General features: G+C 39.4%; 2 protein-coding genes across 2 annotated transcripts; both read left to right on the top strand.

Annotated features, from left to right (window-relative positions):
- The first annotated feature begins 616 nt into the window (after positions 1-616).
- LOC122004175 (UDP-glucose flavonoid 3-O-glucosyltransferase 7-like) lies at positions 617-2,137 on the top strand. Its single transcript, XM_042559101.1, has one exon. The coding sequence runs from the start codon at positions 668-670 to the stop codon at positions 2,135-2,137; it is 1,470 nt and encodes a 489-aa protein (XP_042415035.1). The 5' UTR covers positions 617-667.
- Positions 2,138-2,543: 406 nt separating this feature from the next.
- Positions 2,544-4,088, top strand: LOC122005374 (carbonic anhydrase, chloroplastic-like). Its single transcript, XM_042560399.1, has 7 exons — positions 2,544-2,772; positions 2,876-2,924; positions 3,007-3,123; positions 3,205-3,258; positions 3,454-3,539; positions 3,620-3,725; positions 3,824-4,088. The coding sequence occupies exons 1-7, from the start codon at positions 2,714-2,716 to the stop codon at positions 3,956-3,958; spliced, it is 606 nt and encodes a 201-aa protein (XP_042416333.1). The 5' UTR covers positions 2,544-2,713; the 3' UTR covers positions 3,959-4,088.
- Positions 4,089-14,950: the final 10,862 nt, after the last annotated feature.

Below are 14,950 nucleotides of genomic sequence, written 5' to 3'. Positions count from 1 at the left end.
TAGCACTAGTAAAAAATTTAGTCTTCCATGATAGAAGCAAGCACATCGATACATGCTATCACTATATCAGATAATGCATTATAAGAAAAAAATATGCAAATGGAATACACAAAATTTCAAGATCAAGTTGTTGATATTTTTACCAAGTCACTCAAATATGAAGATTTCATCAAGATATGAAATTTACTTGGAGTTGTAAAATCAAGTTTAAGAGAGAGTATTGAAATTAAGTTTGATTTTGAATAAATAATAATAAATTAATATGATGTCAATTAATAGAGATAGAATAAATAAGATGACAATGGATAAAGATAAAATATTATGGGTAGAGATAGAATAAAGAGGTGACAATTCTTGCTTTTGATGAGAGTTTTGATAAAATAGAGAAAGAATTTAATGAGATGATAATCTTAATAAAAATAAGAATTTATATTATAAATAATTCTTGATCTTAATTGAGAGTTTATGATAAAATAGAGAAAGAATTTAAATAGATGACAATCTTAATTAAAAATAAAAATTTATATTATAAATATGTACCTTTTCGATTAATGAAAATAAGTTGAGATTATTTATTTTATTCACAGCGTCTTTCGCGCAGAGGATGAAATACAGTGAAATTTAATCGATAGAGGCGGGCACAGTTCGCACCAGAGCTTCTGCTTCCATGGCTGACCTCCACATTTTCTTCCTCCCCTTTCTCGCTCCAGGTCACATGATTCCCTTGGTTGACTTGGCCTGCATCTTTGCGCGCAGAGGAATCAAAGCCACAGTCGTCACCACCACCGCCAACGTCCCCCTCATCCAGCCCACCATCGACATAGTCAACGCCGGCGACGCTTCCCTCCTCCATCCGATCCAACTCCTCCCCCTCTGCCTCCCCTGCTCGGAAGCTGGGATCCCCGAGGGCCACGAGAACCTCACCGCCTTCCCTGACCCCGACATCTCCAAACTCACCGCCGCCACGGACAAGCTCGAGCATTCCTTTTCACTGCTCATCCAAACTCACCGCCCTGATTGCATCGTCGCCGATCTCTTCTACCCTTGGGCCATCGACGTCGCCAAACAATTCGCCATTTCTCTGCTCTCCTTCAATGGAAGTAACTGCTTTTTGTCCATGATACTATCCATCCTGCACCGCGACGAACTGAACCGGGGCGAGATCGAGACCGAACGACTCATCGAGATTCCCGGCATACCGCGCAAGATTCACATCTCGGTTTCTCAACTTCCCGACTTCATCCTTCGTCCAACCGAGTTCGAGTTAAAAATGAGCGAAAACTATAGCGGGAGCCACGGCATAGTCACGAACAGCTTCTACGAGCTGGAACGGGACTATGTCGATCGAGCTCCGCCCAACTCGATCAACAGAAAGCTCTGGTTCGTCGGTCCCGTGTCGGTGCAGAACAGAGATTTGGACTCGAAGATCGTGCGAGGGAGAGCCGCCGCTTCGATGGGCGACGATTATTTCTCGAGTTGGCTCGAAACCAAGAGCCCGAGGTCGGTCCTCTACGTCTGCTTCGGGAGCTTGGGCCGGTTCACGGCCACTCAGCTGCGAGAGATCGCGCGGGGCCTCGAGGCCGCCGACCGGCCGTTCATCTGGGTCGTGTGGGACGCTGACGAGCCGTCGGATTGGCTGCCGGAGGGGTTCGAGAGCAGGGTGATCGGCAGCGGGAAGGGATTAATGGTGCAGGGATGGGCTCCGCAGCTGCTCATACTGAATCATCAAGCGGTGGGAGGCTTCGTGACGCACTGCGGGTGGAACTCGTGCCTGGAAGCCATCACCGCCGGAGTTCCAGTGATCACTTGGCCTCTGTTTGCCGAACAATTCCTGAACGAGAAGCTGCTGGTCGACGTCCACAGGATGGGAATCCCGATCGGTGCAAAATTGTGCAGTTTAAAACCAGAGGAGCGGACGCCGGTGAAGGGTGAGCAACTGACCAAGGCGGTGGATGAACTGATGGGCGACGGAGAGGAAGCAGAAGAGAGGAGGAAGAGGGCGAGGGAGCTCGGAGAGACGGCGAGAAGGGCGGTGGAAGAAGGTGGATCTTCTTACGAAAACATGACTCGCCTCATTCAGGAGTTAATTAGTCTGAAAGCTGTTGATGGATCCTCTGAATGCAAAGGAGCAAGTTGAACCAAATTATGTTAAGTCTCTCAAAATTTCTAAAACTCAAATAAAACAGTTTACTGGCCTACCTCAAAACATGCCTCAATTATATCTATTTGCCTTTGTTGCCAAATTTTTATGTTGTCAGTCGAATTTAACGCAATGTAGTTTGGATCGTGACGGTCTAATAGGGGCAAATCATATCAGACCCAATCTAGCCTGAGTCAGCGGGTTAAATAAGGCAAAAGTGACTCAGTTCATAAGATGTGCCATGGCACAAGCTGCGCCCCGGGTTAAGCACAATCCACGTGCGCTCAATCTGAAAATTAAAATAGAAAATAAATTTGTAAAATATTCATATATATATTTTGAAAACATAATAAAATTTCGTGGACCAAATTACAACTCACGTATTTATCGTGTTGAGTTTACAACGAACCAACCATGCTCACGGCCACCTCAATCTCCTCCACAATTTTAGCAAAGCAGCGGAGACACTAAGAAAGCAAAGCTCATCATCCTTTCCCAGCCTTATCCTCTTCTTCTTCTTGATCTCCATAACCATCTAGTTGAGCTTCCACCATAACTCCGAACTCGAAGGAGATGGGAACTATCGAGCGCTTCCAATCCGGTTTCGAGCTCTTCAAGACGGAGGTCTATGAGTAAGTCCCAATCACAATCAGTCGTCGACTCTCAGCAAGATTCCATCTCCCCTTCGCATGCTTAATTTGTCGTTTTGAAACCGTGCGTATCGATAAACTGCAGCAAGAAGCCTGATCTGTTTGGTCCACTGAAGGAGGGGCAAAGCCCCAAGGTTAGTCTTAATGCAGCGACGACAGGTTGAATTTATGTATATCCACGACGATCGATCTAACGAGAGCGACGACGATGTGCAGTACCTTGTCTTCGCGTGCTCCGACTCGCGTGTGTGCCCCTCAGTGGTGCTCAATTTTCAGCCTGGTGAAGCTTTCACCATCCGCAACATCGCCAACACAGTCCCTCCCTATGACCCGGCAGACATCCTTGCTCTGTTTTCTCTGTCATGCGATCTCCGAGTGCTGTCTTTTTTTATGTTTGATTCTTCTTCTGTGCAGGTCAAGTATGGAGGAACTGGAGCGGCCATTGAGTATCCTGTGGTCCATCTCAAGGTCAAGTTTGTGGAGAACAACTTGACTTTGAAAGCCAATCAAGATAGAAATTAAACATGCAACAAAAGAGTATAGTAAAGAAGATCGACTATTAATAAACCTGATGATCACCAACTAGCCATTTTAATTATTTCCTTCGTGATATGCACTAAGGAAGAGGATGATGACAAATCCAAGTTGGATGGTGCTGTGCAGGTGGAGAATGTAATTGTGATCGGGCACAGTCGGTGCGGTGGAATCAAGGCGCTCTTGTCCACCAAGGACGATGGCTCCACCAGCACGTAGAAACTCCCGTCCATGTTCTTCATTCTATATCCAATCCAATTCATTGATCATTTCGCTTTTGGCTGTGCTTGAGCAGTGCCTTCATTGAGGACTGGGTGAAGGTTAGTCTGCCGGCAAAGAAGAAGGTGGAGGAGGAGCATGCCTCCCTGCCACTTGAAGAGAAATTGACCATTGCTGAGAAGGTATAATTAACTAGCTCGCCGAACCTTGACAAAAATCATAAACAAACCAACAGCTATTGCCTATGCCAAACCTCATGGAACAACTTCTCTTCTCGCAGGAGGCAGTTAACTCGTCCCTAGCCAACCTCAAGACATACCCTTTTGTGACAGAGGCCATAGAAAAGGGAGCCTTGAAGTTGTTTGGCGCACACTATGACTTCGTCAATGGCAAGTTTGAGATATGGGAGGCCTAACCTTGCCATTGGTTTTTAATGATGGAAGTCTAATACTGTATCTATGTTATCTTAATGAACCAGACCATGGTGTCTATGCTCTGTGTTGTATGGCGTTGGACCTTATGTATGGGATGTTAGATCTTGTAAATCCTATGCCATATGAATTCTAGAAAACTAAAATAATGGGAAATACAAGAACATGCCAAGGAGGTGTTCAAAGAACCTGAATAGAACAACATGACATAACAAATAAATGCAGAAACTATAATTAAGACAATAGAACCTGAATATATAGCGAAAGAGACATCGTTGTAGAGTGTCATCTAAGAATCTGAAGTCCTAGGGAAGAAGGAAGATAAATCGAGGGAGGTGTTCTAGAGGAGTTAGAGTGATGGCACCGGAACTTATATATCAATGGGGAACGTAAAAATCTATCAGATCCCTAATCTAATAAGGACTACCCCAATAATATATAATGATCCACATCCATTATCAATTTATAGATGATAATGGAGCAGACTAATAGGTTTTACATATCTAGCCCCCATCCAATAACTCGAACCCTCAATAATTATAAAATAGATCACTTAACGGGTTCGATATCTTAAAGGCATAATCTGCATGACAAATCGCATGTGAGCTCACCTAATAGAAAATTAAATTGAAAAATCTTCCACTTAGGCTACATGCATGTGTTTTATATACAATACATGAGTATAACTTTAGTTTATATCGTTAGAAAACAAATTTAGATATCTTTACAATGATATGATATTGTCCACTTTGGACCTAAACCCTCATGATTTTATTTTTGAGTTCTACCTAAAAGTCCTTATACCAATAAAGATATCTTCCTCTTATAAGTTCATGATACTTTCCATGTATTTTTAATATGGAACTTTGTTTGAAAGTATTGCAACTCAACAATCCCCCCTTCAAATGAAGGACCACCCCCTCAAGCCTATCCGCTCGATGGCATATAATCCTTGATCCACCAAGGCTTTCCTGCCCCTCAGTTCAACTGACCTAGTAGGACTTCCTTGTCCCTTAATTCAACTAACTTATTAGATTTTCCTTGTCTAGCCGCAACTAGGACTTCTCTATCTGGTGTCTGGTTGTCTTGATCCTGACATGGGAGCCCCCACTTCCTTCGTTAGAGGTCAATATTCCATCCACATGGCTCGATTGGACCATAACTCTTGTGCACAGTCGGTGATTAGTCATTCTAATAGTCTGGGCTCTGATACCAATTGTTAGAACTAAAAGAATTCAGATATCTCCAAAATAGTATGATATTGTCCACTTTAGGCTTAAACCCTCATGATTTTATTTTTGGTCTCTACATAAAATGTCTCATACCAATAGAAATATCTATCCATTATAAGTTCATGATCCTTTCCATGTATTTTCAATGTAGTACTTTATTTGCAACCATTTAAATCCAACAGATATCAATAATCTGGTTAATTAACTTCATTGGTATAGGACTAAAGAGGTCATATTTACTATATATAACTGTAATAAGTCCAACAGTAATCATAATATCAATGTTATTAATGTCGGTACAATTTTCCCTAGATCAAAGTTGATCAGGTTGACTAAGCTTGAGTTGACTCAAGTTTGAGTCTTGATGTGTGAGTTTTGATGTTTGACAATATATAGATATTGCAGGTGCAATTGTCCATATGGGATATTGATGGTCAAAATTTGACCAGAAGAGTTAAATAGGTCAAGGTTGACTAGATACTTAACTAGGAAATTCTAACTAGAGGTTAGGCAAGGGCAAAACTAACGGAATGTTAGAAGAAGAAGAAAATCCAAGTGAGTCATTGTTAACTGAGCACTTGGTGTGCAAAGTCCTGGTGATTGAAGCCAGGTGGATTGGGCAGTCCTGGTGAGTGAAGCTAGGCAGTTGAAAAGCCCTTGTGAGTGAAGCTAGGCAATGAGAAAAGTCCTAGTGAGTGAAGTCAGGTGAAAAATCCTAATGAGTGAAACTAGGTAGAGGAAAATCTCGGTGAGTGAAGCCAGGTGATGAAAAGCCTTAGTGAGTGAAGTTAGGCAGAGGGAAATCCTAATAAGTGAAGTCAGGTGATGAAAATTCCTAGTGAGTAAAGCTAGACAGAGGAAAATTCTTGTGAGTAAAGCCAAGTGGTGAAAAGCCCTGTTGAGTGAAGCTAGGAATGTGGAAATCTTGGTGGGTCAAGGTTGACCGGACACCTGGTGTTTGAAAGTTCAAGTGGGTCATAAAGGACTGGACGCTTGGCACAAGACGGTAAGTCCAAGTGGGTCAAGGTTGATCGAACACTTGGCACGGGGAGAAAAGTTTAAGTAGGTTAAAGAATTAACCAGACACTTGGTGACGAAGTCCCATCTGGTTAATGTTGACTAGATGCTAGGTATGACAGAGTCCCAACAGGTCACGATTGATTGAATATTGGGATTGGGAACCCTAGATTTAACTTATAGGGTTGGTCAATCGATCAGGTGGTTGATTAAACTAGAGCCCAGTTGATCAAGCGATCGATTGGGAGAGTGCTGCGAGCAAAGGCAATCTAATCGATCAGTTGATTTATTGGGGGAAATCACAAGAGCACAGTGTGCTCCCTAATCGATTGGGGGAAATCGCAAGAGTACAATGTGCTTCCCAATTGATCAGCCGATCGATTGGGCTACTTCAATCGATTAGCCGATCAATTGGAGAAGGTTTTCTCACGATGACATGAGGCAACTAGAATCGATTGATCAATTGATTCCGGGGTCTTCTAAGAAAATAAAGACCTTTGAATTTGGAAACACCACTGAATGCTGCATAATTATTTTATGCTCTGCAATTTCTGCAATTTCATTGAAACCAAATCCTTAAGTCGAGATCTGGAATGGCTCATTTTAAGCTTGATACATTGTTGTTACCAACTTCCAAAATTCTGAAACTGAAACATTAAATCAGAATTCATTGTGTATCAACTTTAAGTATTGAGTGCTAATTTCAATATGTGGAGTGCCTATTTCTTTGTGTAGTTTTCTTAACATGTGAAGATGATATTTTGTAAACTTCTTCAAGTTCTGATTGCCATGTCTTATACAAGTGGATAGAATTGATTTATGATTTCTGAAATACTCAATTTGCTGAAAATGAATTATGCTGAAAGAATTGTGCAGAATCTGTGAGGCATTAGAAATATAATTCTTTTTGTTATTTTCAGACAAGGATGAATGGAATCAAAGAGCATACAAGGTGTTAATTTTTTGTGCCAAATGACATGGTGAATTCTAAATGGAGGCAGCAAGAACTCAGCTTCCTAATGTGTCATTACTAAATGAGGACTTTTGTTACATTGAATTTTTCATAATGGAAGGAGTGTTCCATAGCTTTAAATAATTCTACTGCTGAATTAAATGGAATAGAGCTGTCACTCTGAATTTCTTAAGCTGAGTTATTTCTGCAAATTTCTTCCAGGAAATGGATTAAAATGAAGTTCTTGAAACTATGTTGGCCATGGATAGAGGAGTTTAGTCTTGAGCTATCCTCAAGGCACTGAAGTATAGAAGGAGAGCAAGAATTCAGGAATTGAAGGGATTAGTTCCATATTAAAAGCTTCACAGCTAGCACTATCGAAATTATATAGGACTTATCAAGTTGTTTTAGTTGACAAGAGGGAGAAGGAAGGAAACAATAATGAGAGCAGAATTCTGGAATCAAATGCAAATTGATTGGTATCAAACTTTGTTCCTTAGTTTACATTGTATGCTTCAAGCTGAATTCACTCTAAGTATTCATTACTGATACTTAATTCAACAAGTTTAAGTTGCTTGTATTTTTGGAATCTGGATAAAATGGTCACTGCAGAAACAGAGGGGGATTCTCAATTGTGTGCCATTATTTCTAATATTTCATTGAATTGAAGATCTAGAAAACTTCCTTGGACTTGACTTCTAACTGTAATTCTGGTAATTCTGGATTCTGGGAATTGGAAGTCTGTGGAGAAGATGGTTTTTGTAGAAACGAAATTCAAACTGAAATCTTCTTTTAAACTGAGTTTCCAGGAAGTGGCAGAGTTAATTGGATTTCAGATTCTGGAAATTGCATAGTTTCACTGCACTGCTAGCGAGCAGCTATTTGCAATTTTGAATTCCTGTATTTGACAGTAAGAATGCAACCTACAAGTTATTTCAAGAAGGGGAGTGATAAATTGGAAATCAGTGCTGTTATCAGAAGTTGGGAACTAGAAGCAGTGAATAAGTACAAATCTACACTAAACTACAGATTTGTTGAGAAATTGTACCAATTCCATATTAATAGCTCTAAATTCAGTGAGAAATTTAGTGAAGATCCTATACTTTATGTAACAAATGGTTAGCAATTTATTCAATGCCTTTGTCTAACTAAATTTTACAAAGTCTGTATGTATGAAGTGCTCAAAACAGTGAGGGATGTGTAGAATTCTGCAGGAAAAGGAATTTGGCATTTCTATGCCAATCTAGAAAAACGAATTTGGAATGTAACTCTCTATTAACTCAGTGCAAATGAGGGTCTTAAATTGGGCTAAGTTTTAAGTGAGTCAAGCCAAATTCCAATTTCTGAAATTCTGTACCAATTCTGTTCTGTGAGTTCCCTTGAAATTAGATTCTGAAATCACTGAGCTGAAATTGGAAAGCTGAATGAAATGGAAGTATAGTTGTCACCAGTGAGCTATTGTGGAAACTGGAGTAATAACAGGAAATAGAATTGAGAAGAATGCAAAAGCAGGAAGGGAAACAATTCAGCTAGTGTGGTGACAGTGGAGTATTTTAAAAAAATAACTCAGAAACAGTATCAAGAAATTGAGCAGATTACTAAAAAGATTCAGATTGTGAAAAATTCTTGAGAAAGTTGTACTTAAGTTCTTGTCTTTGAAATTCCCAGCACTTAACTGATTAAACTTCTTAACACAACTCACTGTACAGCTTCAATTTGAATTCTGATATTCAGGAAGGGAATGACATATTTGAACCTTAAATTTGAATTTTGAAGATTGAAATGGAATTTCAATTTGGTGCTATGACATTTCCTATTTCTGTGGAGTTGCTGGACAGAAGAAATGATTTTGTGTGTCTACCCAATCGTATTCAAAAGCAAATCATAGTGATGAGCTCAAGTTAAGTCTTGTTCTGTGTAGGAACTGAAAATGTAATCAATTCTGCAGTTTGTCAAGTTGGTATCAAAATCTGTGATTCTTAACAGTTGAAACTTAGTCCAAGAAATTGCTGAGTTAGATTCCTGATTTGATACTAATCCACAGTTAAGGGAATCTGAGCTATGAGACAGCTACATTTAAATCTTCATTCTTTTGTAAGGGATGAGGTTAGGGTTGGTTGGAAGCTGATTATTAAATGCAGAGATTCCAGTAATTTGAGATGCTAAGAAGGAATTGAGAATCTGATGTGCTGTTTGTTCAAGTTGAGTTACTGAACTTGAGGCTGTGTGCCAACTCCTTAAGCTGATTCTTAGCAGCAACATTTAGAATTCAAGTTCCTATAAATTTAGTGTTGAATGATACCTTTTGGATGGTATTTCTTTTACTGATCAAGAAATATGAACAATACACAGTAGGAACCTGCCACAGAAATTCAAGTGCTGGAATGCTGTTTTTGTGATTTTAAATGTTGTGTGCAAAAGGAAATCCAGAATTAAAAAATGAATGAAGGCATGCTATTTCAATGGTTGATATTATGAAAATGTTAAGAATTCTCTAGTAAATGGAAAAGATCAAGGAAAGCTAGATATAAATGACATATATAATTTTCAAGCTGTATGTAAACTGTTTTCTGTGATTTCAGTGGAGCTTGGAGTATGAATCTATTTTTGATGAGTGTTTTAACTATTGATTGTTGTTGTGGTATTGATTGGTGGATTAGAAATTTGTTTCTGAGTTTTAGAAGTGCAGAGCTCATAGCAGTACCCTGTCACACTTCTGTAAATCTTTAAAACTGCAAATGCATATTAGAGACACTAAAATCTGAGTTTTTAATGCAGAAAGTCTTTAAGTTGTTAGTTGTATCAAAGCATCTGTAACTATTCTGGAATGGATATATGCTGCAGAGTTTGCAGGTGATGAGAAGTGTTTGTGCCCAAATTTATTTTGTAAACCTCAGGACAGTAAAATAAGCTCTTGCTGAAGCTATATCTGAATTAAGAAATGGACAGGAGATGCAGAATTAAAATTCAGTGGCTAGAAGTAAGTGATAGCATAATGTATTTCATTGTCCGAGACGACCAATGCTTTAAGTGTGGGGGAGGAACTCTCTTCTCTATGAGGTGATTTAAGATTATTTGAGCCTTCAAGTGATGGAAACAAGTGGAAAAACAGTGAAAAAAATTGAAAAAACAGTGGCAAATCAAGAAGAGAGTATCAAGTGTGAAGATAGAGTATCAAGATTCTATGTTTGCATTCAAATTGAAGGAGGGGTTACTTTGATACTTTGTATTGATAATGACAAATGGTATTCATTTCTTTTTACATTAAATTGGTCAACTCATCAAGTATATTCCTCCAATACTCTCATCTTCTCATATATTTCATTGAATTCTTTTCTTTTGCCTATTTCATCCATTTTAATTATTTTTTTTTTTTGCTTCCATTTCAATTCTTGCTGATTAAATCCTTTTGATTCATGTATGCTATGTTTATAGTGGTGGAGAATTAGAAAATAAGCAAGCTTATGGTAGTGAAATGTTGTGAGTGACATTGAGTGAGCTCCACTTATATGCAATTTTGAGTGTGAGGGCTAGAATAGGTAAATACCTTGTCAGATTGCATCTTGCTTAATTTTTCAATTGGATTGAAACTACCATACCTACTGATTATTGTTTGAATTGTATTTGTGATTGTTTGTGATCTTTAAGATGACCTTAGTTAAATTCTTTTTACTATCTTCTAGGTATTGCTAGGGAATTTGTGTGGAGATGATTTTAAGTTTTCTTTACTTGAATGGGACGTCCAAGATTAAGTGTGCGGGATTTGATAACTATGATTTTGCTACATTATTTTAATTCATAATGCACATTTTTAATTGTCTTTTTATAGCTTAATCTCACATTTACATCATATTTCATAATTGCATTTGAATTTGGACTTAATTGCAAATTAGCCTATTTTCATGGTATTTGATGCTAATATTTGTTTATTATTTTGTAGGCATCAAAAGGGTCATGGACCCGATCAGATCAGGTCACACTTGGGCTTAAATCTAGGGCTAAACGAAGTGATCAAGCCTTGAAGTGTTTTGGACCGTCCATTAAAGATCAAGCAGATCTGAGCCATCCGTTGAAGATCCGGCTCATCCAACCTAATGAGGAGTAGATCTGGACCATAGATGAAGATCAGTACCTTTTGATCCATATCTGAGATGCTTTCCACCGTTGATCAAGCGCCGAGAATCCTCAACCGTCCGATCAGAACTGAAGTGGTTTAAAACGTTGAGAAGCTACAGTGTTCACTTGGGCTCGGTGTTTTCACGATCATTGTGCATCATCTTCTTTCTTCTTCCGCGACGCCGAGACTCCGCACTCCACTTCCAGATCTGAGAGAAGCATTCTTCACCAACGGCAATTGCAAGCTGCCGGCGTTCATCTTCCGAGGGCAGAGAGTGATCGAGGGAGGTTTCTCGATTGCGATTTGGGTTCTGCTCATTGCCGCGATCCTTTTCAAGGGAGTTTTCTTTAACGGCGATCTTCGCATCCACCAGAGCTTGAGGGGAGGTTTCCGAGAGTTTCTGAACCTTTTCCGATCTCCATTCCACAGCGAAATTGGGACGATCTGATCAATCGAACTGGTTTGCAATTCACAGAATCTAAACTTTGTTTTTCTGCCAATGAGGTTTCCAATTGGGTGTGAACTTGAGGGGAGGTTTCCAAGAGTTATGAGCATCTTCTGGAAATAGCAGTAAGCTTGTACATTATAGTAGGGTGTTTGAGGGGAGGTTTCCAAGAACACCTCTGTTTTCACAGCAGAGTGGAGAATTTTGATCCGAATTTGAGTAGTGGAATGCTTAAGGTTTAGGGTTTTACTTTGAATTGCTCTTAAACTAGATCAGATCATCAGAACTGATTCATTTTCCTTATCATTGCTTCACGTTTCAATTTATTGCAATTCCTTTTCTGAATTTCTTGCTGCAAAACCCAATCCTGACGTTCTTACTTTCAATTCCGAATTTGTTGAACTTCTGTAATCTGAAAGTTGTTAAGCTAACCAATTAGTTTATAATTTAGTTTTAGTTTGGAATTAGAAGTTTTGATTTACATTAGTTGTTTAATTTTGGTTATTTAGTTAGTTAACATTGTGCTATGCATTGAATCTTTTGTTGCTGTGCTGAAATTGAATTCGTGAATGCCTATCTGGAAGTTTTTGTTTGTGTTCCTTTGTTGAAGGTTGTTGTGATTGAGTAATTAAGTTTAATGGTTGAATTATGTGTGATTAAGAATTAGCTTATACTTTGGTTTTACAAGTTGTTTGAGATTTCGAGATCACTTGTTACTTGTTTCCTTTGTTCTGTGAATTGGATTGGTATGGCTGACCGTGAGTTTTTTCATTGTTTACCTCTATTTCACATTGCTGGATGAAGTTGAGAATAGAAGAGCTTAATAGAACTTGTTGATATAAGAATTTGATTGGAACCAATTCTAGGATACACACACATTCATTAGTAACCCTTGGAAAAAATACAACTTGGGACTCGTTGCTACAACGCCTGTATTAATTTTAATGAGTTTCAATTTTAATTAATTTGATGTGCCACGTGACATGAAAATGGCCGACACCAACGATGCTTGGTCCGGCCATTGGTTTTTTTTACTTCGGTCGACGGTTAGTCCTTCTGAAGCGTCCTTGTTCTAATACCACTTGTTGATCCCTTGGTGGCCAACAAGAGGAGAGGGATGAATTGCCCTGTAAAAATAAACTCAACCCTTTCTCGACTTTATAGCTTAATTAAGAAGACTTGTAATAATAAAAAAAAGATTAATTAAAGGACAAAGACATAAGGAGAATTACTTGGTTTGCAATCAGGAGATTGCTAATCTAAGAAAAATGAAGTGTACTTTTCTGAAGATCTCCTTCGAGTGGAGTAGCCTCTTACAACATTAATTGCTCACACACAATAGTAGAACAGAAAGAAAAGAATTACAAGTTGTTATCTGAACTACTGAAACAGAGTTATATTTATAGCACTATTCCAGGCGCCTGAACTGGGATAGAATTCTATCCCCGACGTGTCGATTAACGAGCACGTCGAATCTGATAAGATTGAGGTTTCGGGTGCCCAAACCGTTAAAGTCAACCAAGTTGACTTTTTCGATCTTGGCCCTCTGCTCCGGTTCTACTCGCCTCGGTCCAGGTCTTTCACTCTGGTTTCATTCGCTTGGGTGATCTTGGCCATCCGAAATAGGGCTCATCCGAACCCAATTTTCAACCTTCTCCTCGAGCAGCCTTCCTCCCTGGCTTCTCGTCCCTCGAATGTCATGTACGTTCTTCTCGTCCACCGGTGTACTCTTCCTTAGCACCTCGTCCCTCAGACTCACCGAGCTCATCGGCTCTCTCCCGTGCTGTCCTTCCGCTAGCCGCATCTTCCGCTCGATTTCATGTGCTCCTAAGCTCTTACAAACTTAGACATAAGGGTTAAATCAAATAGGACCTAACTTAACTTGTTTGATCACATCAAAACAACCTTGGGGTTCCAACACAATCAACATCTATCACCTCAGTTAGGAGCCTCTTTGGGTTTGGATCAATCCAAGCGCCTAGACCTCATGTAACGACCACCCTTCTTACTACTACTACACTCTAAGGATGACCGTTACTTAACTACTAACTCTACTTAACCGGTATGATTAAAAATCACATGGAAACCCTACCGAAAAATTTCGGCAGAGTCTCCCTTGTACCAGTGACCATAAACCAAGATACAAGCATAGTATACATCAGCCACAGGCGGCTGGAACATTTATCAAACACCCACGCAGTTAAATAAGTATCAAACACACAAATATCTACTTACTAAACTGAACTCATCCTACATGCAATCTAAACAGAATAATCTCAAATGACATGAACTTAAAATACAACTCAAATGGTTACAATAACTAAAATGCGGAAACTAAGTCCCCAGGGCGTAGCACAGATGGGGAGTGCATGGTTCTATGGCTGAAAGGTCCAGGGGTCGATCCTCGGGGTGTCACTGCCTGGGGTTAACGTCTCCGCTATGCACTTTCCACCTGTGTACCTGCATTTACCTCCCTCCATATCCGTGGGACTGGCTCTAGGGGGCCGCTGATGTGGCGGTTCCACATTTTTTTTTTAAATGCGGAGACTAAAATTAAGGAAAGAAGACTAAAGGGACTCCTTTCTAATCCCAAGACTTCCATAGTCCTGGCATCACACATCATCCGCACCTCCTCGTCGTCTTCTTTTATCTGCAGTAAGAGGAAATGCAATCTATAAGCAAAATGCTTAGTAAGCGCTATCTAACTCACAAAACTCGATATGCATGTGAATATACTGAAATCTAAAAGATGAATGCTCAGAAGGAAAACTACTCATGCTCATCTACTAGTAAAAGAAAGAAACATACTGAAATGCTAAACATGTAAAGCTACTCATGCTCTTCTAATAGCAAAGAACAGTAAACTAATCTAAATAACATGCTAGCATAAAAGAAAACTCAACTTGCTGATTTTAAAACAAAGTGAGACTTATTTCATTTGTTCTAAACTTATTCTTTGTTTCACTTGTTTAAAACTTATTCTTTAACACTTTATACTTAGATAAAACTTATTTTACTTGTTCAAAAACTTATACTTATAATACTTCAAAATAATAATCAACTTCTTCTTGGGCCCAGACATAGTACCATCTTATGCGCGTTCCCTAATAGGTTGGGGTAGCGAGCCACCAATCCTAAAAGAGCAGACCTCAGTCTACCAGGGCCAAGACCTCGGAATTGGACACCTAGATTTGTTTAACGACAACCTCGGAA

This window comes from Zingiber officinale, chromosome 7B (assembly GCF_018446385.1).
Source record: "Zingiber officinale cultivar Zhangliang chromosome 7B, Zo_v1.1, whole genome shotgun sequence".
Classification (NCBI taxonomy): Eukaryota; Viridiplantae; Streptophyta; class Magnoliopsida; order Zingiberales; family Zingiberaceae; genus Zingiber; species Zingiber officinale.
Note: the sequence above shows the minus strand (reverse complement) of the source record. Positions and strands in the feature narration are given on the sequence as shown.